This window comes from Narcine bancroftii, chromosome 5, assembly GCF_036971445.1.
Source record: "Narcine bancroftii isolate sNarBan1 chromosome 5, sNarBan1.hap1, whole genome shotgun sequence".
Classification (NCBI taxonomy): Eukaryota; Metazoa; Chordata; class Chondrichthyes; order Torpediniformes; family Narcinidae; genus Narcine; species Narcine bancroftii.
Window position 1 is genome coordinate 226,920,646 of NC_091473.1, and position 22,693 is coordinate 226,943,338.

A 22,693-nucleotide genomic window follows, 5' to 3' on the forward strand; every position below is an offset into this window, starting at 1 on the left:
AATACATTTGATGGTCTGTACATTGGCTGCCAGATCTACATTTTTAGTGGATTTGTTTTATTCTGATTCCCAACTCCCACTTCCTGAATGCTTAGCAGTGATGCAAGTGGTTTCACATACAGTTTCAGAGTGGCTTTGGGAAGAAAATCCTCACTGGATTATTCACATTGCCATGCAACATGAAGTTTAAGAATGAAAATGGAATTTACATTATAAATATATTTTAAAAATTAACAGTAATATATGTCTAAGTTAATGGAGTGAATTGGCTGCAATTAATCATCAATTCTAGTTCAGACATTCATTTTGAGCGTTTGATGAGATATATTATAAAAAGCTATCCAGAAATTCAAATGCTGGTGGAGTCTCTTTGGGTACAATTAGTATCTAGGCTAAAACTACAACCAAACTCATTCATCTTTTTAAATGCTTTTACTTCCTTCAAGGTTTGATTTAAATATGTTTACTGCAACCAGTGTGACAAGGCAGCATTTTGCACATAATTTTGAAAAAGATCAATTTTAAAATAGATTTTAAACAGCAACTTGTTACAATAATTAACGCAGATGAATCAGGGTTAAATCACAAAATAAACTTTAGAAATCACACCACGCAAGCAGTGAGCTTAAGTAACTAAAAATAGTCATTGAGAGTTATATTACGGATTAAAATTTCTAAGAAAAAATATGTTCAGAATGTTTATTAAAAAAAGTCCAATTCTGCATTTACAGCCAAAGTAATGAAGATGAACAGTCACAAGCAAGCAACAAAAACATCCGAAGGTTACCAATTCAATTTGGGAATGTGCTCAGTTTTGTGACAGGATAGATTGCTGGGAAAATTTTCTCAAGCAACTTATTTTAAATCAAGTATAGATTTTTCACTCTCGTTACAACAAACATTGTTTTACTTAAAATTCAATTATGATTGATGGTTTCACCAATTTCTGACATTTTCAATTTATGGACATCTTTTCTATAACATTTTTGAATACCAATATCATTCCTGACACTGATTTAAGATGATTGAACTATTTTTCCATGGTCTATCCCATCCATTATTTCACCTATTTTGATATATATCTAGTTATCTATGTAGTAAAATATTAGCCATGATAACAAATTTATGGGATCTGACTTCGCACTTTGCCTTCTTGGTTTTATCAGTAATCTTTGCAAATATCCCCTTTTATATCTACATACTGTGTGCTTTTACTGCTTAGTTCAATTTTGAACAATTCTCCATTATTGCACGATTGTTCTTGCTTCTAGTGGGGGTGAAAACATCTCCCTGATTCACTGTTCCATATTCTTCCCATTCTACTTTGAGAACATTTGCCTAGATAAATTTTAATTTCCCTTAAAATCAACTTTTCTTCACCCCCCCCCAAGCTGTCATGACGTTTATTACAGTGACAATCTTCTCAATCTTTATCGCAAACCATATTAATTTGCAAATATATTTTCCTTTCCCTTCAAATTCCAAAATTATGGTAGCTAGGTTTCTCATTGCATAAATCAATGTCAGGAAGCATCCTGAAGAACAACTCTATTGGGAACATTCAAAATAATTGCTGCTCTCCCACAAAACAAAAATGTATACTGCTGTTACAAAACCAAAATCTTTCCATACCTGACTAAGATTCAGAGGCTGCCGCTGCCGGTACATCGTTGGTGTAGTTGAACATGAAGTCTGCCCGTTCATAGGCATACCTGTTTTAGCCTTGTAGACATTTGTAAAAAAGCCTACAAAGGGAAAAGGAAATAAAAGTGTATACAAAAGCCACAGCCATGCCATACTTCTACAGAAAGAACTCAAGCCAGCACAGGAATGCAAGGACAAACTTCCAAAATGAAAGCCACACAATTTATTGGAGCTCAAGAAATCAAATTTAAAGCATCCAATTAGTGCTGAATGGCCAAAATCTGCTCCTACATCTGCTGGACCTTTTGAAGAGATCCAGCTCCACAATGAGCTCAACTCTTTAGGCCATGCAGTTTGAAAACTTTGCCACAAAATTAAGTTCCAACATCATTACGTTGCATTGTGAATAAAAATAAAGTAAAATTCCAATAATTTGCTATCTGATGGCAAGGCATTTGTCTCATCAAGGACTGTTCTCATATCTTTTACAGTCCACAAAACCTGGGACCCAGGGTTTCAGTGCATTTAGGTTTCCAGCATTTTGGTTAAATTCACTGGGGTCTCTTTCCCACACATCCTTTAAACTTAACTGGTTCACTGAAAAATTCATTGTACTGTGCAATTTCTTACAAATTTAAGTGTGGGGTATTGGCAGGAATAAGGGTTAGAAGTAATATGGAAGTTCTTCCAGTTCAGCACAGTGTTAAGGAATCTTAATTATAGAGACTTTGAAGGTTCAAGATTGGGAGGGATGGCAGCAAGATCCTTAGCCCCTGGTCTCTGACAGGACACTTTTGCTTTCCTTGGTATTAATAATAGTGCCAGATTATTTGGTGACTTTGCCTTTGCAAGGCAAGGAAAACTTCAAAGTATCTTGAACTCATGACAATAAATTGAATCTTGAACCTTGAAATGGTAAGCAACATCTTTCTCATGTGAGCAGGTTAAAAGAGCTCTAATCTTCTGGGTGGGGGAAGAAGTGGGTTTTGAAAGGAAGTAATCCATGGTTTATAGATCATCATCCAGTCCTGTTATTGTGAAGTTAAAGGACGTAATGCCAATTTAAGATAGTTGTGTCACCATTCTCATCTCAAAAAAAAATTGAATACTAGACATGCTGAACTATTGGATTTTAAGAAAGCAGAGAATATACAGTGTAGTTCAGGAACAAGAGACTGCAGATGCTGGAAAAAAAACTGCTGGAGGAACTCAGTGGGAGGATGGACGACATTTCAGGTCTGAACCCCAATGATTTATATAGTACCTTTTTACAAACTTAGGGTTGACCAAAGCTAATGAAATCCCTTCAAAATAGTCTTTATTACTGTGTTCCTGTTTACGGAAGCACAAAGTAGCATATTCTAACAATCAAGTAATTAGTTATAGTGACTTGACTGTGGGACACATTGGCCAAAAGACTGGGATATCTCCACTAATTTTCTTCAATACAGTTCCATGGGAGCAGATGGTACCTCTTTAACAAAAAATCAAAGGGAAGGGGAAATTAAAAACAAATCTCAGATAATATTTTTAAATTTTGATGAACATCTCTATTGCTTCATGTGAATCAACCAGTTCAATTCTCAATTCTCATTGATACAACCTGTTTCACTATGGATACAGAACAAGCTTTGAAGTGAAAATACAATGATTTGAATTAAGAGATGAAAGCTTGGTATAAAATTGCACTCCTACCTGATAAACTGCTGCTCTCTCCCATACTTTCACTGACTTGTGTCTTCAGAGGCTGAACGATGATGGTGCGAGATCCAGAATTATGACAAACATCAGTGTTTCTTTTGGGCAAGTCTTGTGTACTGCTGAGAACGTGCGTTGCTCTTGGTCTTTCACATGGGTACGGACTGTTACTATTTGAGGAGTCAGATTCTAAAGAATCATGTACAGTTACATAGCTGATGACGTTCGACCTCTGTTTCACACCAGAGCTAAAGAGAGAATTTAAAATTAGTTTAGGCTTTAATACCATGTTCTATATAACTTGCTGCTCTTAATTGCTGACACTTTGGGAATCAGACCATCTGCATCTCAAATGCAGAAAATGGATTTGAGCGTCACCTTTCCCTAATGATTTTTTTTTTTTTTTTTTTAAACATAAATGAATGGTCCTGAAGTTACATCTTGTTTGCAGTTATTTGACTGATTGCAGTCCATGATGCACCTATCATGGATTCCCAAGAGGGAGCAGCAATTCTTCACCAATTATTGTGGGAGCTCCATGAGGACAAATTTAATGTATTTAGTTGCATAACAATTTAAATTTTGAGTCTGGCCAGAGACTAATGAGGTGAAGCATTTCATGAACAAAACACCACTTTTAGCTTGGGAAAAAATACAAAGAGGACAAAAGCTAAAATGTACCAATAGCTAAAATGTACCAATTTGACCTTGTCAGCTCTAATTTTCTAAGCTTACTTTAATGTCAATGACAAAATTGATGCAATATTTAAAGGCGGGGGAGTGAGGGGGGAAATCACAAAAATCATGAATTTCATTAAACCCAGCAATTAAACTAAAATAGCATGCCAATTCAAAGCCAAGTTTTAAGGTGACCAAACTGCAACCCAGATTCCAAGGCAAGTAAACCATGCCCTGATGAACCACATAATCTTAAACAAGTTTTCAGCATCACTTCTGAAATCAACCAAGCTTACATTTGACAACTGCATGGGTAATGTTCTGAACTAGTAAATAGAATCCATCCCCTGCCTCTGCTATTCACTGGAGAGAGAGCCACTTACCTGCCAAGTTTCTGCTTAGTTTCTTCCTCTTCATCTGTGTCACTACGGATGGTGATAACACTGACAGCAGGACTAGGTGTATCAGGAATCACAATGGTCTGTCGCTGATGATCATGTGTTGTGCTGCAATATGGGGAAGGTGCATTTGCTGGACTGTTTTGAACCACCATGTACGTTTGGGAAGGAGTGACATCCAACAATGGAACATTCCTGTTAAAGGATTGACATATAATTATTGAAATAGAATTTTAAAGTTCAGTGAATAATTCATGTTATTTCCCAACATTTGTTTAAAGATCACCAAACAAGTATTAATTTCAAACATTATTTTGCAAGAGGCTGCAATAAGATCACTGCTCAGAACCACTACACACTACAGCATAGAAACAGATCCTACTAGTATGTGCCAAACTATTTTTCTGCCTAGTCCCGAACCGTACCCATCCCATCTATATTCCTGCCCAAACTTTTCTTAAATGTGTGACAGAGTATATAGAAATGTTTTTGGGAGATACATTGGGAAAGGTTTGTTAGAGTAGGTTACATACAAACACTTTAAAACAGATCTCATTTAAATACTGGAGCTCTGCCCCATGCTATTTATTTCAGGGCCTCAGAACTTTTGCAAGAGCTTTGAAGAGTGATCAAGAGACTTCATTAATGTATTGCTGTTTACAAAAGGCAAATGATGAAAGAACTTGCTGGAGCCGCAGATTGTCTTGAAGAGAACTTGTTGATCTAGGAGGGTCGTGTGGTTTTGCAAGCAGAGAGAGTGAAACAGGCTTTTCTGTGTGTGTGAGAGAGAGAGAGAGAGAGAGAGAGAGAGAGAGCGAGAGAGAGAGAGAGAGAGAGAGAGAGAGAGAGAGAGAGAGAGAGTTACAGCCAGCAGAAGCAACTGGGATTAGAACAGGACAAGCTGGCAAGCTTGTGGAAAGCCTTTTGGAAGATGGTCTGGTCAAAGCCCTTGTGGTTCATGCAAGAGGAGAGGACTGGCTGCCTAATGTTTCACTTGGAATAAGAGAAACAAAACAGAACTCTGTGGTGACTTGCAAGAAAGAGGTTATCATCTGGAAAACCCTGACGGGGCAAGTTTTATCAGCAAGACACTGAGGTGACTGATGGAAGTACATCAGTTGTGGATGTCCTGGAACAACAAGATGTCTCTGAAAACCAACAAGAACCTTTCTGAGCAGTAACCATTTACCTTTCAAGCACCAAATCCTGGTGAACTTTAAAATGTTAAATTCTGTGCACAGTATTAGAATTGCCTGCAACCAGTGAACTTGGAAAAATGAGAAGTGAGATTGGACTGTGAACCAAATAACTTTTCTGAACTTACACACATATGCACTTAGAAGTAGAAGGGGGTTAAGTTAGTTAAGTTAAAGTGTGATTCTGTTTTCAAGTTTAAAGATCATTAAAAGCAACTTTTGTTTAAGTGACCATTTGTCTTGGTGAATATCTATTGCTGCTGGGTTTTTGGGGTCCTCTGGGCTCGTAACAAATGTCAAAATTAAGCCTGCATTTATCCAATTCTGATGGTAGCTCCTTCCACACTTCCACCACTCTCAAAGTGAAGTTTCCCTTCATGTTCCCTTTCAATTTTTCTCCTTTCATCCTTAACCCATGTCCTCTAGTTTTTATAACTCCTAACCTCAGCACAAACATGTATCAAATTTGAAATAGAAAACTCAAAAATCTTGGAAATCTGAAATACAAACATGAAGGTGCTGTAAACGATCAGCAGATCAGGCAACATCTGAGGAAAGTGAAACTATTAACATTTCAGGTTGAAGATTTTCACTTTCCCATTCTGACAAGGAATGTTAATTTTAAGTTGTTGAAAGGGTGGGAGAGAATGGAGAGGACAAAGGGAACATCCCCATTAGGCCACAGCAGCGTTGACTAAATGAAAGTAAAGTTTTTTGGTCTTTAACTTTCCATAAAATGCTTTCCATTGTTGGTTTTATTCAGGATTAAAATACCTCAACCACTGCATCACAAAAGATTTTCAAAATTGTTAACAACTCGTTCTTAATACAGCAAGAATATTTCAGAGATTTACAAATGCATGAACTAAATGGAACTATTTTTTAAAGTCCACTGCACTTAACATAGAAAATGGGAAAGAAAAGATGCATTAGCTTTAGAGGCTATGTAAACTCCAATGGGTCACAATTTGTAGATCAAAATAATACAGGTTAAATTCAGCCGTCATCTATATATCAAAGAAACAACCGAGTACTGAGATTGTTTTATGTTTCTTTTCTATCTCCTCATCTTCTTTTCACTTGGAAGCCAATCCTGTTTATTAAACCTAGAGGTCCTTAGCGTCTTTTAAATGTGGGTACAAGAAACCATCATCTAGCAAGCTAGACAGTGAGTGATGGCAAACAGTTCAACCATAGGGACAAAGTGAAGAACCAGTCACATAACTTGGACTTTTTGTTCAGCTTAACACTCAGAAGTAGTTTAAAGTGTTAAGTACAAATGCATTCTGATCATATATTACAGCAAACAGGATTTTCAATTCTTAAAACAATGCAAAGCCAGTGGCTGTTTATTTACAGGAAAGGTTTGTCCATTAATAGTTCTCTGAAACTTCTAAAATTTGCAACAAATACTTTATATTTTAGACAAGGATCTTCAGAATGCAAAAAATTCTTTACTCATATTTTGTTGCAATTTTAAACAAAATATACCACTTGTCCCCAAAGATTAGCAGTAGTTATTGACAGTTCCATTGGCATGATTCTCTCTGAACTTTCCTTCACTGACCATTATTTAAATGTGCACACTGAAGTCAATTGCTGGTGAGTTCAACTTTGAAACACATCACAACCAACTTAAAATGGAAGATACAATTGATATGGGCATTTTGCCTAATTTTCTACTTTTGAATCTGGGTGCTGTGGTGTTCCTCCTAGAAAAAAAATGCACAAGCCGAAAATAAAAGCAGATGTAATTACCCTGTAGGTTCACAATTTTACTAAGCCTGGATCCATAAATTCCAGGACTAATTTTTCCACAGGTAACAATAGCTTAAATGTCATTTTTTCCTGAAAAAAGCTGCGGGGATGGTAATAAGAAAGAAATACGTAGCCAAACTCAAACTGGTCTAACCAACATGTATGAATAAACATGTATTTTATAGTTAAAAATAAAAATAAAAAAAATATATGGCGAGCTCTCCACTGGCCACCGTGACAGAGGTGAACCACAGAAGAGGTACGAGGACTGCCTAAAGAAATCTCTTGGTGCCTGCCACATTGACCCCCGCCAGTGGGCTGATCTCGCCTCAAATCGTGCATCTTTGCGCCTCACAGTTCGGCGGGCAGCAACCTCCTTTGAAGAAGACCGCAGAGCCTACCTCACTGACAAAAGACACCCAACCCCAACCCACCAATTTTCCCTTGCAACAGCTGCCTGTCTGCCTGTCCCGCATCGGACTTGTCAGCCACAAACGAGCCTGCAGCTGACGTGGACATTACCCCTCCATAAATCTTCGTCCGCGAAGACAAGCCAAAGAAAGAAAAGAAAAAGAATTCCTGAATATCTGCACCTTCAAAGAAATATCTGCACCATAGCACAATACAACCATTCCACTCAAATAACTAATAATCCAGCACCATTTTATTCCACAAATTAGAACATTTACTTTACAGGAAGAACTTAAACTGAAATGAGTTATGGTTGAAATACCATTTTAAAGACACCGATTTCAATGTAACATTTTTTAAAAATGTGTAACATGCAAATGCTTTACCTTGTGTTTTGAATCTGCTTATTCCTTTTGGAAGAAGATCTGGAGCTTTGCTGCTGGTGTACCACATGGGCAACACCAACATTTAGGGGCTGTGCAGCTAATGTTACATGACCTGCCAACAATGACGGCTGCTGTACAATAGCATTATACTGGCCTCCATGGGAATGAGCATTCCTGAGAACAAGAAAGACAAACCAAGTTCAAGATACAACAGCATACAGATTTCTAACAATGATAAATAAGATCATTTTATACAAAGTTTGGCCTCAGAGTGATAGAGGGCCATTCATACCAATTAACTCATCTGACATGTTTTATTGTCATCCTTTGAAAAATATTGTGACAACTAAAAAGGGTCACAAATAATAAAGTACTGCTGGAAAACTCAAGGTTATTGATCAACTTTCCACATTGAGAGAGAAAATACATTTTAAATTAAATTCCCTCAATCCAATAACTGTTTTAATTATCGCAGGATGGTCTCCACTTCCATGAACTAGAATTCATCACAAATTGGAAACAATTAAGCTATTAGAATTCACAATTATGATATTGACACCCCGACAGGCAGCAGGTTTTACTTGCCGAATTCTATTTTTTAAGCATGCTTTAAGATTTGAAAAATTGTTAGAATACCCAACTTATTGTACATTAACGTAAGAGTAGGATAACTATATGTCACTCTTTTTATGGCAAGTTACAATGAAAAATGTTGTAGATGGATTTCCATAAAGAATTCAAAAAGGAGGGATTTAAAAAGTTATTGCACAGGAGTAATGCACTGACATGGACAGAATAGCTAATGAGGGCAGTGTGGAGTATGGTTAGCTTAGAAGGCAGTAGTTAGCACACTGCTATTACAGCGAGATGACCCAGGTTAGAATCCAGCTCTGTCTGTTAGAAGTTTGTACATTCTCCCAATGTCTGCATGGGATTCCTCTGGGTGGTACAATTCCCTCCCACCATCCAAAAATGTACAAGGAGCATAGGTTAATTAGTGTACTTGGGCAGCATGGGCTCGTGAACTGGAAGGGCCTGTTACCGTGCTGAATCTCTAAATGTTAAAAACATTGCAGAAAAAGAAATCTAAACAAGTGGGTCATTGTCAGAACAGTCTTCACTAACTAGTGATGTACCACATGTAGCAGTGCTGTGGCTTCAACTTCAGTACAACACCGATTGTCAGAAATCCTCATTTATCCAACATTTTTTCAGAGCCAAACTGGTTCAAAAAAATTCACACGATATGAAATTAGAATGATGACTGCCCTCGCTCCAGGTAACTCCCTCCTCTCTCTTCCCATTTCTTCCTTACCTTCCCCTATTGACTTTTCTCTCCAAATCTCCCTCTCAAATTACATGCCACTGCTTCCCAGCTGCAAGCAGTCGGAAGAATCCCTTGTCCTAGCGTCATCAAGAAGAGCGGCCTCCCGGGCAGGAGTGGGACCATTGATCTGCCAAGCTGGAGCGAGACCTCGGTGGGGAGGTGTCGGTATCGGCAGCAGCCAGCATTTTTTGGTGAGAATTAAACATTATTTTAATGCTTAAAAAGCCTTTCCTTGTTGTTTGATGTTTAAACAGTGTTACAAGTGATTTGCTGTTGCTACTGGGCTGTTTTTTTTTAAATGACCAATTCTCCGGAAAAAACGTTTATCCGACAAAGCCCTGGTCCCCACCATTTTGAATGATCAGAGTTGTTCTGTATTTACAATCTGTATTATTAATTTGAAGTTAAAAAAAAATCAAAGTGCAACCCAGCCAAATATGCTCATCATGTAAGTTGGCAAATGCAGTACAACTCAGATTATCCAATTTGTATACTCTAAAATCCTCAATTATCCAAAATTTAAAAATTTTTTTGGATAAATCAAGATATCCGAAACAAATCAGAAATCCATGCACAAGACCTATTGTAGATACAAGTGAATGACTACAAAGTTGACAGTGGAGTACATGAGGAAATGTGAACTATATCCACTTTGGAAGAATGAAAGAAAAACCAATGCATTACTAAACCAAAATTTACAAAAGATCTGAAGGCCTGGAGCAGGGGAAATTATGGCTTGGCAAAAGGTACAGCAAGTTAATTAGGAACGTTGATCTGCATTGCAAGTTGTATTGAATATGGAAAAAGGTGAGTTTTGATGTAATTTTATAAGATGGCTTTGAGCTCTATACACAGTTTTGGACTAAAACGGTTTTGTTCCCGAGAACTATCCATCAACCCATCTCTTGTCAGAAATGCCCCATCTCGATTATAACCTCTATCATACATGATAAATTTTTTTCATCTCATTGAATAATCACACTAACATCCATAAACAAATGTAATAACACATCCAATTATTAATGAATGAAATGAAACACTATAACTGATAACTTAAAAAATACTCTAAAACATTGGAGAATTTGTGTGAAGTCAAATTTCTGTAATACAGATCATTCATCATCTCGGGAGCCTCTGCACAGTCATCAAGGTGGTGCAGAGGTTTTTTTTTAGGTGGATTCCAGGGACGAATGGATTAATATATGAATGAATATCAAGCAGGATGCACCTAGACTCATTAGAGTGTAAAAGAATGGGAAACAATTGTTTTGAAACAGCTACGATTCGGAGGGAGGATGACAGGGTGAATGCCGAGAGCCTGTGGCAGGCTTGAGACCAATTAGCCTCATACTTATACGCCCTTAAAAAAAAAATTTTTTGGATTTATGCGTGAGAGTTCTCCAAGGATTTTTTTTTTCCCCACAGAACTTTTTATGACGACTGTGATTGCAGTACTTTTGGTAAAATTGCATTTTCATTTCCTTAAATGAGGGAAAAATGCGAAAGTTTAAGCAGAATTAAAATAGAAACAATCCATTTTATTCCAACCACACTTGCCTCCAGTCTGTTAGCTGCTGAGTACGAGCCATAGCTTCTGGTATCACAGTTGCATGTGAGACAGAGTTGTGGACAGCCACTCCAGGTAACTGCTGCCAAGTGGATGGTAGCAGAATTTGCTGGGTTCCTGCGGGCCACGTCTGCTGCAAACAAAGACAAACTGTTAATCGTCCACTGTCTGGTGCACACCACCACTTCACAAACACCCCGAAAAGAACATAAAGCATCTCGTGGAAACCGCACACAGCTGGCAAGAGAAGCACAATGGTAAAAACAAAGATTTGTGATGTTAGATTGACACAACGCCTCCCTCCAAGCCAATACCTGCACAGGACAAGGCATCACAGTTTAACGAGAGAAAGAGAAAGTGAGTATATCCAATGTCTTGCAGCTCTGAAGCAGAAGCATACATTCGAAGATTCTGTGCGACGAGCCATTCTGCAGGAATACAAACACACAGACACAGCAGGTTCTTCTAAAGCAGGCTCATGCTAAGCAGCAAAGGGGAAAAGGGAGGGCACATTCTAACCCGACCTTTGATCTGAGAGAGCAAAAATGCACATGGTCACTGGAAGCGACTGGCAGAAGTTGCATGATCCCCTTAAAAGTAAACATGCTCCCATGGTTTAATTCAAGACCACAAAAGTTCATTAGCAATCTTCCGATCACTGAAGGACATCTCACTAATTGTGACACTAACCTGCACAAGCATGTTTTAATACAGTAGAACATTTCTGTGATTTGCAAGCACATGCTGTAGGGAGAATCTCCAAAAAAAATAATTTTAATTATGATGTGAATAATTCTCTTCTCGTCAGGAAACAAGTGCCAGGTGCAAGATTTTATAATTACTCATAGCGCTAACAGGCATCAGTTTCAAAACAAATTTTGCCTGACCTTTTGATTAATAAATTACTTTATCCATTAGATATTACATCAGTCATGTTCTATGTTCATTGAATATGCACAACAAAGTAATATAGCACCTGACATGACCAATTTGTTCAAGTTATTTTTACATTGTACTCCACCACTCTGTGGCCAGACCCACAAATATTAGCTTACATACAAGGAACTTTTAAAAAAAACTATTAAGATTAATTTACACCAGCATTTTTTAAGAATACACCTTAAAATCCAAATAGTTTACTTGCCAAATTAGCCTTACAAATAGATTCTCGTGTGACAGTAGGATCTTGTTTAAAATAAACAAACCTACACAATTTTACTTTGGGATTTTCAATATATTTAGACTTCTAAAGCTAATCACACAATTTAAATTACTTAAATTATGGAAGTAAGATTTGTGAGATGACCTTTCAAATTACACAGGAATCTATCTGCTTTTATATCATGAAAAGACATTTTTTAATGGAAAATTATATGACTTTTTTGTCTTCAATTTTTGTCATTCGTTTCATAACAATCCCCTATAAAAATCAGCAGTGGTTCTTCTCCTTCAATCAATAAATCAGGGCTAACAAAATTACAGCAACTGAGTCGGGATTTTTTCATTTAACCAAATATTTCCATAATTGAAAAGAAACAAATCAAATTTTACAGTAAAGTCACTGTTTGATCCTGCTAATATAATGGTTTTGAGTAGGAATCAGTGAATCAGTTCCTAATACAGCAAGGTTTGTTGAATGAATCAAGACAATTCATTTTATACATACAAGTTTTAGGCAGCATGGCGGGGAAGCTTGGATTTTTTTTAAATTAAATTCTATTTAAAATATCTTAACAGTTTTGACAGGCATATTTTCAATGAAGGGTTTTTGAACCATGAATCAGGCAGAAGGCGAGGCACTGCTCTTGAATAAAGAACAAAATTGTCTATGTAGAGAGACCAGTACTCACATCACTTCAAATCCATAATTTTTATCTGTTACACTTACAAATTTGAGGGAAATGAAAAATACTAATCAATTTTTGCGGTCTTCACTGTAAATGTTAAATATCAGTTCAGATTTCAATTTGAATTATCAATCTTACCACGTCACTAGCCGTTGAACACTTTTGAAAAATATCAATTAAAATCTCAAGGATTCAACATTACTAAAAGGCTCTAACTTGTCGACTATCACACAAATGGAACTTATGTTTTAGAAAGTACAAATCAAGAACCACAGATCCAATCCTTTGCTGCAAGACAGAAAAAATGCTCCACTGTTTCTGTAAATTAACAGCATATTATCACTTCTGAATATGCAAATGTTAGGTAGATCCATAGATTTTAACATGCCACAGTCCAACTCAAGGGTTTACAGAGTTTTGTAATAATCTACGTTCAAGATTTTGAACATAGAAAGAAACCAAAATGTCATCACCAGACGAGATAGTTTTATTATAATATTACTCTTTGTACACTCACCTACCAAAATTTATATCTAATACCGATCAATAATAGTTTTTTTTTATTTCTGGTACCAATTCTGTGGGCCAGGTAACTTTTAAAATTTTTGAATTGTGTCTTTCGAATACTGTGTTTCGGTTCATCAATCAGGGTGATGTGAAAATCTGCAGACCTTCACTTTGGACTCGTGCTACCTTATTGCTACAACACCAAAGCCCAAATCATCCTGATGAGCATCCAACTTAATTTCTGATTTCAACGTTATTCGCTCTATAAATCTTAGTCTTCTAACATTTAATAGCTGACAACATGGCGTCTATCTGTTCACACAATGTTAAATAGCCAGAATAATAGACCGAGCTCAACCCTATCACCAGTCTTTCAGTGATCAAAGAGCACATCTGAAATCCAATATTGAAAAAGCAGAAAATCCTGCTGACTAAATAGAAGATTCAAATCACATTTTTTTGGTCTCTGATAGATCTCATCTTTCTCAGCAATGAGGTTTGAACTGTATTTAGTGAAACTTTGGTGTCATATTTGACCCACGATGGATTTCTAACTACCTTAGAGCACATATTTAAGGCAAGATTCTTTTTTTCTTTATTAATTACCATGATTCGCATTAACTGCTGCTAAAACTCTCATCTCAACGGTTCTACTCCCAAAAACTCCAGGCTGGCCTTCCATCCATCCATCCATCTTTTTGCCCTCTGTAAACATGGTCATCTAACATTCTGCTGCCCACAATTCACAAATGGCTATCAATTCAAAATTTATTGATCTGTATTGATCCAATTATAATCATTGTCTCAATTTTGAAATCTTTGATTTCATATCTTTTCACAGTCCTGCCCTCTTCCTCATCCCAAATCTCCTACAATCTACCAAAATGTGGCTATTGATTGAATTCCCTCCCTAAATTTGTCATTTAGCTTTATTCCTCCATTATCACTTTTTAATTATCCTGATCAAGCTTTTGGTCATCTAGCACCAGAGGATTTTCAGATTAAAGACAATACATAAGCAGAGTTAGATAAACCCTCTAGCTGCTTTATATTTTTCAAGATGATAACTTGCTAATGAAAAGCAGTCAAGCAGGAATGGAAGTAACCTACTGCTCCCTTCATCACCAAAAAATGTTACTAGAATGTGAGCCTTTTAGAAATGTTGAGCGTTTTGGCCTCCCAATATAGTGTGTTTCATCACTCAGATTGTTCAGAAACGCAAAACAGAGGAGACGTCCAATGACGTGAAAATATACAAGCTGGCACACGATGATACATGCTTCTGTTCCTCTGCAGCAGCCCAGAGGAGCATCTGTTAGTGCACAGAATCACACCAAGTGGGAACATTTACCAGTACTGTGGTCGTCTGATCGACCAGCGCAGGCCGGCCGGCTGCGCAGTTCAAGGTAAAAGGGACCGCATACTGCGGAGCAACAGTGGCAACGTGAGGATGTAGAGTGGCCACCATCAGCGGTGTGCAGCTGCCCTGTAATGGGGGGGGTTGGGAGTTAGTTATATGGTTCATTCGTTTTCAAATCTGCAACGTTCCTCTTTGATACCTCAGAGAGTATGAATATCAGAGATAAGCCTTTGTAAAATAGCTGAAATATATCAAGTGAAACAGGAATTATAATTTAGATTACTCAGTTTATTTTATTCAATGGCCTTCCGAAATCTGCCTCTGACCCATCCTTCTTATTCAGATGAAGGACTCTGTGGTTTGGTCAAGATTTGGGAAGGAAAAAATCTACTCAGCTGCTTATCCCATTAAACTTGCACACAAGTTAGGGCATCCAAAAAGGAACGTTGCTAACTGCGTAAAAGGGATAAAGGATCCCCCAATCACACCTTTAAAAATAAAACATGTAAGATTGTAACTGGATTATCATAAAGTACTTCAGTTTCTGCTTATCATGTAATATAATTTACCCTCCGAATAAAATTATGAAACCAGACAGCACTGCTGTAAAGCCTCAAAATCTTTGATAAAGAGAAACATTTCTGTTCTCCAGCAGTAAAACTTTCAAAGTTACAAATATTCACTCGATATATCAAAATTACATTTTCAATTCTGCAAAATAAAAGAAGTCGTTATTTATTCCAAAGTGAAATACCCCTAGACAAAAAAGAAAGAAAATTATTAATCAAAAAGCTATTTCCTAATTGACTATAATCATTTGCGGCCATAGCTCGTGTTCTCAATTATCACGATCCTGATCTGGATGGCTTCCAATCTCTACATAAGCAACACACCTCAAATTGCAGAACAGTGACCAAAAATCATATGCGAACAACTCTGTATTCCAACTTCACACAAAACAGGATTAAACAACCTCATGCTTGTTTGATAAAATTATTGATATACTGATGTTCACTGATTTAAAAATAGCATTGAAGTCACATGAACAAATAAAAAATACATCACAATGAAAGTAACAGCAAATTTAGCAAAATGTTTTGTGAAAAGGGGACACAAAAATCAGTCATCAGTAAATGATAATTTAACTACCCCACTGAAGTAATATTTTTGGTGTAATTAAATTTAAATTTAGGCAGACAGCACGGTAACAGGCCATTTCAGCCCACAAGTCCATTGTGCCCAATTTACACCCATTAGACATCATTTATCAATAAAATAGTTATTCTTCTGGAGCTCAAGTCATTTTTTTGGAATATTTTGTTTAAATTACTGTCTTTATTCTTGCCTCTTCAGTTAATTCACAAGCTCAGATTTCACAAATTGCATTTTTTTTAATATAATTGTTGATCAATGTCAAATTTTCTTTCATAATCAGCAAAAAAAATTCCACCAACATGAAACAAGATTTGCAGGGAACTATGCAATGAATTAATGTTTCAGCCAGATCAAGAGAATTTTAGTATTTATAAAAATGGTCACAAAGTCTTAACAACAGAATTAGTTCTCCATTTTGTGTGAATGAATTCTCTAAGCAATTAAAGACTTGACTACTTATCTCTACAGATGTGAGGATTTGCAGTATTTTCTGTTTTTATTTCAAATATCTGTAAATTTTTGGTTTTCAGTAATCTAAAAATGTTATTTTAAACTGCACAAACATAAACCCTGAATCATCAATGGGGTTAAACATTTGATGCCTGCATTTATCAAACATGATTTCTGGCAGTGATCGATTATAATGGCCACAGTAGCCATAAAGAATCTGCTACAGCACCCACTCGTATTGTTCTCATATTGGACTGAACTAGGCCTGATAATAGTAGCCCAACAAATCAAACAGCAGACCAAATTTCATCCACGGCTGCCTCGGTAAATACTTCATCAGTGAGTTCCAACTTATTTAAAAAGCCAGAGTTTTAAGACATAGCCAAAAGAAAAAAAAAAATCAAGAACTCTGCAGTTATTGGTGTCTGCAAGATGAGGACAAACTGCTTGCAAGACTTGTAACCTTTCCCAGCCTGGTTCCATTTGCCCATTACCCAAATACCTAGGTTTCTCCTGCCTTCATTTCCCCAAGCCCTCTGACCTGGAGGTACAAGCCACCCACCAACACCTGCCTCATCCCTCTGTACTCCTTTCTATAATCCTGAAGCAGGGTCTTGACCTGCAACATTAAAGATCCGTCTCCATAGAAGCTGCTTGACCCACCGAGACTGAGCAATTTTTTGCTCTAGATTTTTTACTCTCGTATCTCCACTAGTAGCCATTGTTTAGAACTGCTGCTGACCCCAGAGTACTGATGCAAAATGAGATCCTTCTGCCTGTTGAACTCTAACTTCAAAGGCAGAAGCACAGGAGATAGCAGGAAACAAAATGGAATTGCAGGAAACAAAATGGAATTGCAGTAACAAAACGAGTCAGCCCTTACCTGAGCAAGAACACCTGGCTGAATTTGGATCGATTGTGCAGCTGGTGCCTGTGGTACAACAGGCACTGCATTCTCCACTCTAACCGAAAAACCAGAATGTTTTGCAGATGCTTGTATCCCTGTTAATTGAAGCATCAAAATATGGTTTCAGCTCATTAAAAACAATTGGCTGATGACAAACTGAAAAACAGTTAAGAATCAACAATTTTATTTTGGTGCTGTTACAAAGTACTTTTTAAAATGTCTTTAAACAGTTAGCAGAATGGCATGATTGTAGCTGGATTCAATTCAAATAGACTGCAAATCAAGTCCCTGTAAATTTTTGTTAAACACTTGAAAATTTCACCCAAATCTCAATCTTAGTAACTGCTGGGTGTCAGTTCTTCTGAGATCCAGGGAACTACAAGCCACGAGTCTGACTTCAATAATTAACAAAAATGGTAGGACACAAGATTATGGAAGTGATAGCAGGTCAACCAATAGTGCAAGTTCTGTGATTCAGAATAGGCCGGATGAGCCGGTATCGAAATGTGCCAATTAATCAGACCTGCTTTTCTGCGAATGCCAAACCTCCACTGGCTCTTTTTTAATCCATGTGTGCTGATGACTAGAAGATATAGATGACAAAGACTACACAAGATCAGCCAAGTGGTGATGAAATAAGAGACAAGCAAATTGCCAGGCAAGCCCAAGAGGCTGAATGGCTTTGCCACTGCATCTATTTCTTACATTTATGTTCTCCTAACAATTTGTTTGTTGCTGTTGTTTGGACAAAATGTTTGTTGCACCATTTACTGATAAATCTACATACTTAAATTTCTTTGCAGCTCCAAGCAATATCTGTCAATTTATTCTCTCTTCCTGTTTTAATACATTTTTATAGTTTATATCTATATTACTGTTTCTGTGCCCAGAGACTCAATCAAATCATCTACATAAATGCGCAAAAATGATTCAATACCTAGGATAAAGAAAAATTCAGTAACAAAAATAGCCACTTAGTCAAATAAGATCTAAATATTTTTTAGCTAAAATTAGCAAATACAAACTTGTGTCATTACACATTCTTCAACCAGCTTGTAAAACAGACAGAAATAGATTGCGTTAACTCCTTTCAGATACCACTGAAGAATTCTCAGACTGAGCCAAACTAAAATTTCTATCAAGGATAAGCATCTATTCTGACAGAAGTAGCAAGCAAATCAAATGAGACTAAATGTGCACTTGTCTCAAAGCCATTGTCATTCTAAACATTTAAACTACAAACAAACAGAAGACAATCAAGTGTGGTGAATCTGTGGAATTCATTGCCACAGAGGGCAGTAGAGGTAGGTTCATTAAATCTATTTAAGAGGGAATTAGATCTATTTCTTCAGTATAAGGGTATTAAAGGTTACGGAGAGAAGGCGGGGACGGGGTACTGAACTTTAAGATCAGCCATGATCTCGTTGAATGGCGGAGAAGGGTCGAATGACCTACTCCTGCTCCTATCTTCTATGTTTCTATGTGCACAAAAAAAATCACTGACCTTGAAATGCTGGTGGACACACAATGAGAGCTTGCTGGAAGGGGTCAGCCTGTGCGCACAGCTGTGTTGTTCCAGCCTGCAGAGGCATGCTTGCTTGTGCAACACCGGCCACAGGTGCAGCTGGAGGCTGATAGAGTGCAGACTGATAATTCAGCAGAGATACATCAGTACTGGTCAAGGAAAGAGTTGCTGCTGTGGAGGTAGGAGCCAGAGTGCTTGCCTGAAAACAATCACAGATTTCAAGATTAAACGATAGCTACTCCATCACAAAGTACTTAAATCATTTTGTTTTTCCATTTTAAGCATCTAACAGGATAATGTACACTTGGAATATTCAGCTTTAAAATCAAATATTTTTTTTATATGTATCAATCATAAAACTAAAGTGAAGAAATTGACCTTGAAATTGTTACTCTTTAAAGATTCAATCTTCTTCTTTGGCTTGGCTTCGCGGACGAAGATTTATGGAGGGGGTAAAAAGTCCACGTCAGCTGCAGGCTCGTTTGTGGCTGACAAGTCCGATGCGGGACAGGCAGACACGGTTGCAGGGGAAAATTGGTGGGTTGGGGTTGGGTGTTGGGTTTTTCCTCCTTTGCCTTTTGTCAGTGAGGTGGGCTCTGCGGTCTTCTTCAAAGGAGGTTGCTGCCCGCCAAACTGTGAGGCGCCAAGATGCACGGTTTGAGGCGAGATCAGCCCACTGGCGGTGGTCAATGTGGCAGGCACCAAGAGATTTCTTTAGGCAGTCCTTGTACCTTTTCTTTGGTGCACCTCTGTCACGGTGGCCAGTGGAGAGCTCACCATATAACACGATCTTGGGAAGGTGATGGTCCTCCATTCTGGAGACGTGACCCATCCAGCGCAGCTGGATCTTCAGCAGCGTGGACTCGATGCTGTCGACCTCTGCCATCTCGAGTACTTCGACGTTAGGGGTGTAAGCGCTCCAATGGATGTTGAGGATGGAGCGGAGACAACGCTGGTGGAAGCGTTCTAGGAGCCGTAGGTGGTGCCGGTAGAGGACCTATGATTCGGAGCCGAACAGGAGTGTGGGTATGACAACGGCTCTGTATACGCTTATCTTTGTGAGGTTTTTCAGTTGGTTGTTTTTCCAGACTCTTTTGTGTAGTCTTCCAAAGGCGCTATTTGCCTTGGCGAGTCTGTTGTCTATCTCATTGTCGATCCTTGCATCTGATGAAATGGTGCAGCCGAGATAGGTAAACTGGTTGACCGTTTTGAGTTTTGTGTGCCCGATGGAGATGTGGGGGGGCTGGTAGTCATGGTGGGGAGCTGGCTGATGGAGGACCTCAGTTTTCTTCAGGCTGACTTCCAGGCCAAACATTTTGGCAGTTTCCGCAAAGCAGGACGTCAAGTGCTGAAGAGCTGGCTCTGAATGGGCAACTAAAGCGGCATCATCTGCAAAGAGTAGTTCACGGACAAGTTTCTCTTGTGTCTTGGTGTGAGCTTGCAGGCGCCTCAGATTGAAGAGACTGCCATCCGTGCGGTACCGGATGTAAACAGCGTCTTCATTGTTGGGGTCTTTCATGGCTTGGTTCAGCATCATGCTGAAGAAGATTGAAAAGAGGGTTGGTGCGAGAACACAGCCTTGCTTCACGCCATTGTTAATGGAGAAGGGTTCAGAGAGCTCATTGCTGTATCTGACCCGACCTTGTTGGTTTTCGTGCAGTTGGATAATCATGTTGAGGAACTTTGGGGGACATCCGATGCGCTCTAGTATTTGATTCAATAAATACTTCACAAATCATTATCTCAATGTGGCTGTTAAATTTTTTTTCCACCCGTTATGTAGTAAAGTTAAATTCAAAATACTCCAGGATATACTTCAAATTCTTCCTGATGCCTTACTTTGAAGACAATGAAGTACAGTAAATTCCACAAGCTCAGTATTAGGTCCTTTTTTTTTAAGCAAAGTTTACATATGAATGCTGGGGCTATGGTTATGAAGTTTGTGAATGATACTTACCTTTATCAAGGAGATCAAAAGGGAAGGATACATTTGTAAATAATTGATGTTGCCAGAGAATTTAGCAGGGATATTTTCATCCTGTTTAGGCGACCAGGAAGGAGTTTAGAACGTGTTGACAAGATGGTAGGGACAGAAACACCCATTGCCAGTAAATAGTATATGGATATACAAGTGAGATGCCAGAAGCCACAACTACATATCCCAACCTAAATGCAGGTCCTTATCCCTTCTAAACATTTTTTTTTTTTAAACTGCATGTACACCATAGCCCAGATGGCGAAGGGACCAAGGTACTGAGCTCCATGGCCCACTAGGAAGGAGAGAAGCAAGCCGGTGCCGAGGAGAAGGTGAGGTGAGAGGGAGAGAAGCAGCGAGTTGAACCCGAGGAAGGAGCGAGTGATGGGAAGACCCAGGCAGCCACGCTGGTGCAGAGGGACCAGATAATGAGAAGCATTCCAATGGCAGCCAAACCAGGCCAGAAGGAGGCAGACAAAGGCATGGTGGAGCCCAGTAGGGTGAGCCTCTTTTTGTTTTAATGCGAGATCAATGGCCATCTTCGTTACCCATAATCCCAATGGTTTCCCAGAGCGTTCCAGATGCCCATTGCTCAGTGAGCCTGCTTCAATGTGGCGTCACTCCATAAAAAGGGGTTATGTTTTGCGCTAATCTGTACTGCCGCCATTTTAATTCCATAATCCAGAATAATCCAAATACTGAGAAGAGCCCGGTTCCAAGGCTCTTGGATAAAAGGATAAGCATTATAATGGTGATTAGATTGGACAGTTCATTTTCAGCCAGCACAGGCACAGTGGGTTTAATAGCTTTTCTCTATGCATCAGTTAATGGTGATCTTCCATTTCATTATCTAAGCAAATAAAACAGTAAAAGTTCAGAGTATAACTGAATTAAAATAACTGGAGATGCATACTAAATTTTCAGTGATCTTTTCAATTCAGTGAAGTAAATGACCAGTTTATATTTGAAAAAAAATTCCAATTTTTTTTAAAAAGATGCAATTTCAAAGCAGGTTCAAGTCAGAAAAAAACGCCTCATATTCATAATTTTTCTCTTTATCTGTTGGCTCTTGTGGAAGATTGTTAATTCCACGTTAAACAGGATTAAGACTGCCTGAACTCATCTTATTATAGTAAAAGTATGATTGACTGATGGTGCTTTCATCCCTTTAATGTAAATGAGCTTCAAAATATTTATTTTTGTGTACAAGTGTACAGTGATGATTGTAAGAACATCTACCCACAAGTTCCATCAATACCAGAGGACCAAAGGACTGTCTACTTAGCTCCCTGCTCCACTCTCTTTACATCCATGTCTGTGTGGCTTAGTATGACAACACCACCATCCACAAATTTTCTGATGATACCACAGTTGTATAAAAAGGGGCAATTAGTATACCGAAGGGTAATTGAAAACTTGGCTGAATGGTGCACTAACAACAACCTCGAATTCAATGTCACCAAAACAAAAGAGTTAATTGTGGACTTTCACAAAGGAAAAGCAAAGGTGCACAATCCAGTAATTATTGGGGGGATGGGGGGGGGGATCAGAGGTGAACAGGATGAGCAAACTTAAATTCCTGAGAGTCACTGCCTCAGAAGACCTTTCTGGACCCACACACTAGGCCCATAGGAAAGAATCTTCAGGTTGCATGCGATGCTAATAAATTTTTAATAGAACTTTAACCATTTGACTCTTACCTGATTGTGCATGGTATTGAGTTGATTATTGAAGGCCATTGTTAAGTTTGTGCTTGTGTTTGGTGCAACATGTGCAATAAATGGGCTTTTATTCTGATTTATAGTTTCATAGTTGTTGACTCGTCGTTTGCAAATCTCCATGTTTTGAAAGCAGGATTTCACACTGTAAAAAAAAATCTTTATTTTAGAAATGGAAGAGCAAAA

General features: G+C 38.1%; 1 protein-coding gene across 10 annotated transcripts in view; it reads right to left on the reverse strand.

The window, feature by feature from the left end:
- LOC138764981 (homeodomain-interacting protein kinase 1-like) overlaps positions 1-22,693 on the reverse strand; it is a 101,218-nt gene that overhangs the window by 11,440 nt on the left and 67,085 nt on the right. For 7 of the 10 annotated variants that reach the window (XR_011358399.1, XR_011358398.1, XM_069941517.1 and 4 more), the window contains 9 exons: positions 22,490-22,652; positions 18,794-19,013; positions 17,266-17,384; positions 14,769-14,903; positions 11,054-11,196; positions 8,170-8,343; positions 4,404-4,613; positions 3,340-3,590; positions 1,633-1,745 (listed from right to left, as the gene is read on the reverse strand). Coding sequence is in view for 8 of the 10 variants with exons in the window: in XM_069941517.1 (XP_069797618.1) it covers positions 1,633-1,745; positions 3,340-3,590; positions 4,404-4,613; positions 8,170-8,343; positions 11,054-11,196; positions 14,769-14,903; positions 17,266-17,384; positions 18,794-19,013; positions 22,490-22,652 (1,528 nt within the window). In the remaining 2 variants the exon portion in view is untranslated. The remainder of the gene's footprint in view (positions 1-1,632; positions 1,746-3,339; positions 3,591-4,403; positions 4,614-8,169; positions 8,344-11,053; positions 11,197-14,768; positions 14,904-17,265; positions 17,385-18,793; positions 19,014-22,489; positions 22,653-22,693) is intronic. The other 3 variants (XM_069941512.1, XM_069941516.1, XM_069941515.1) reach the window with 3 other exon arrangements.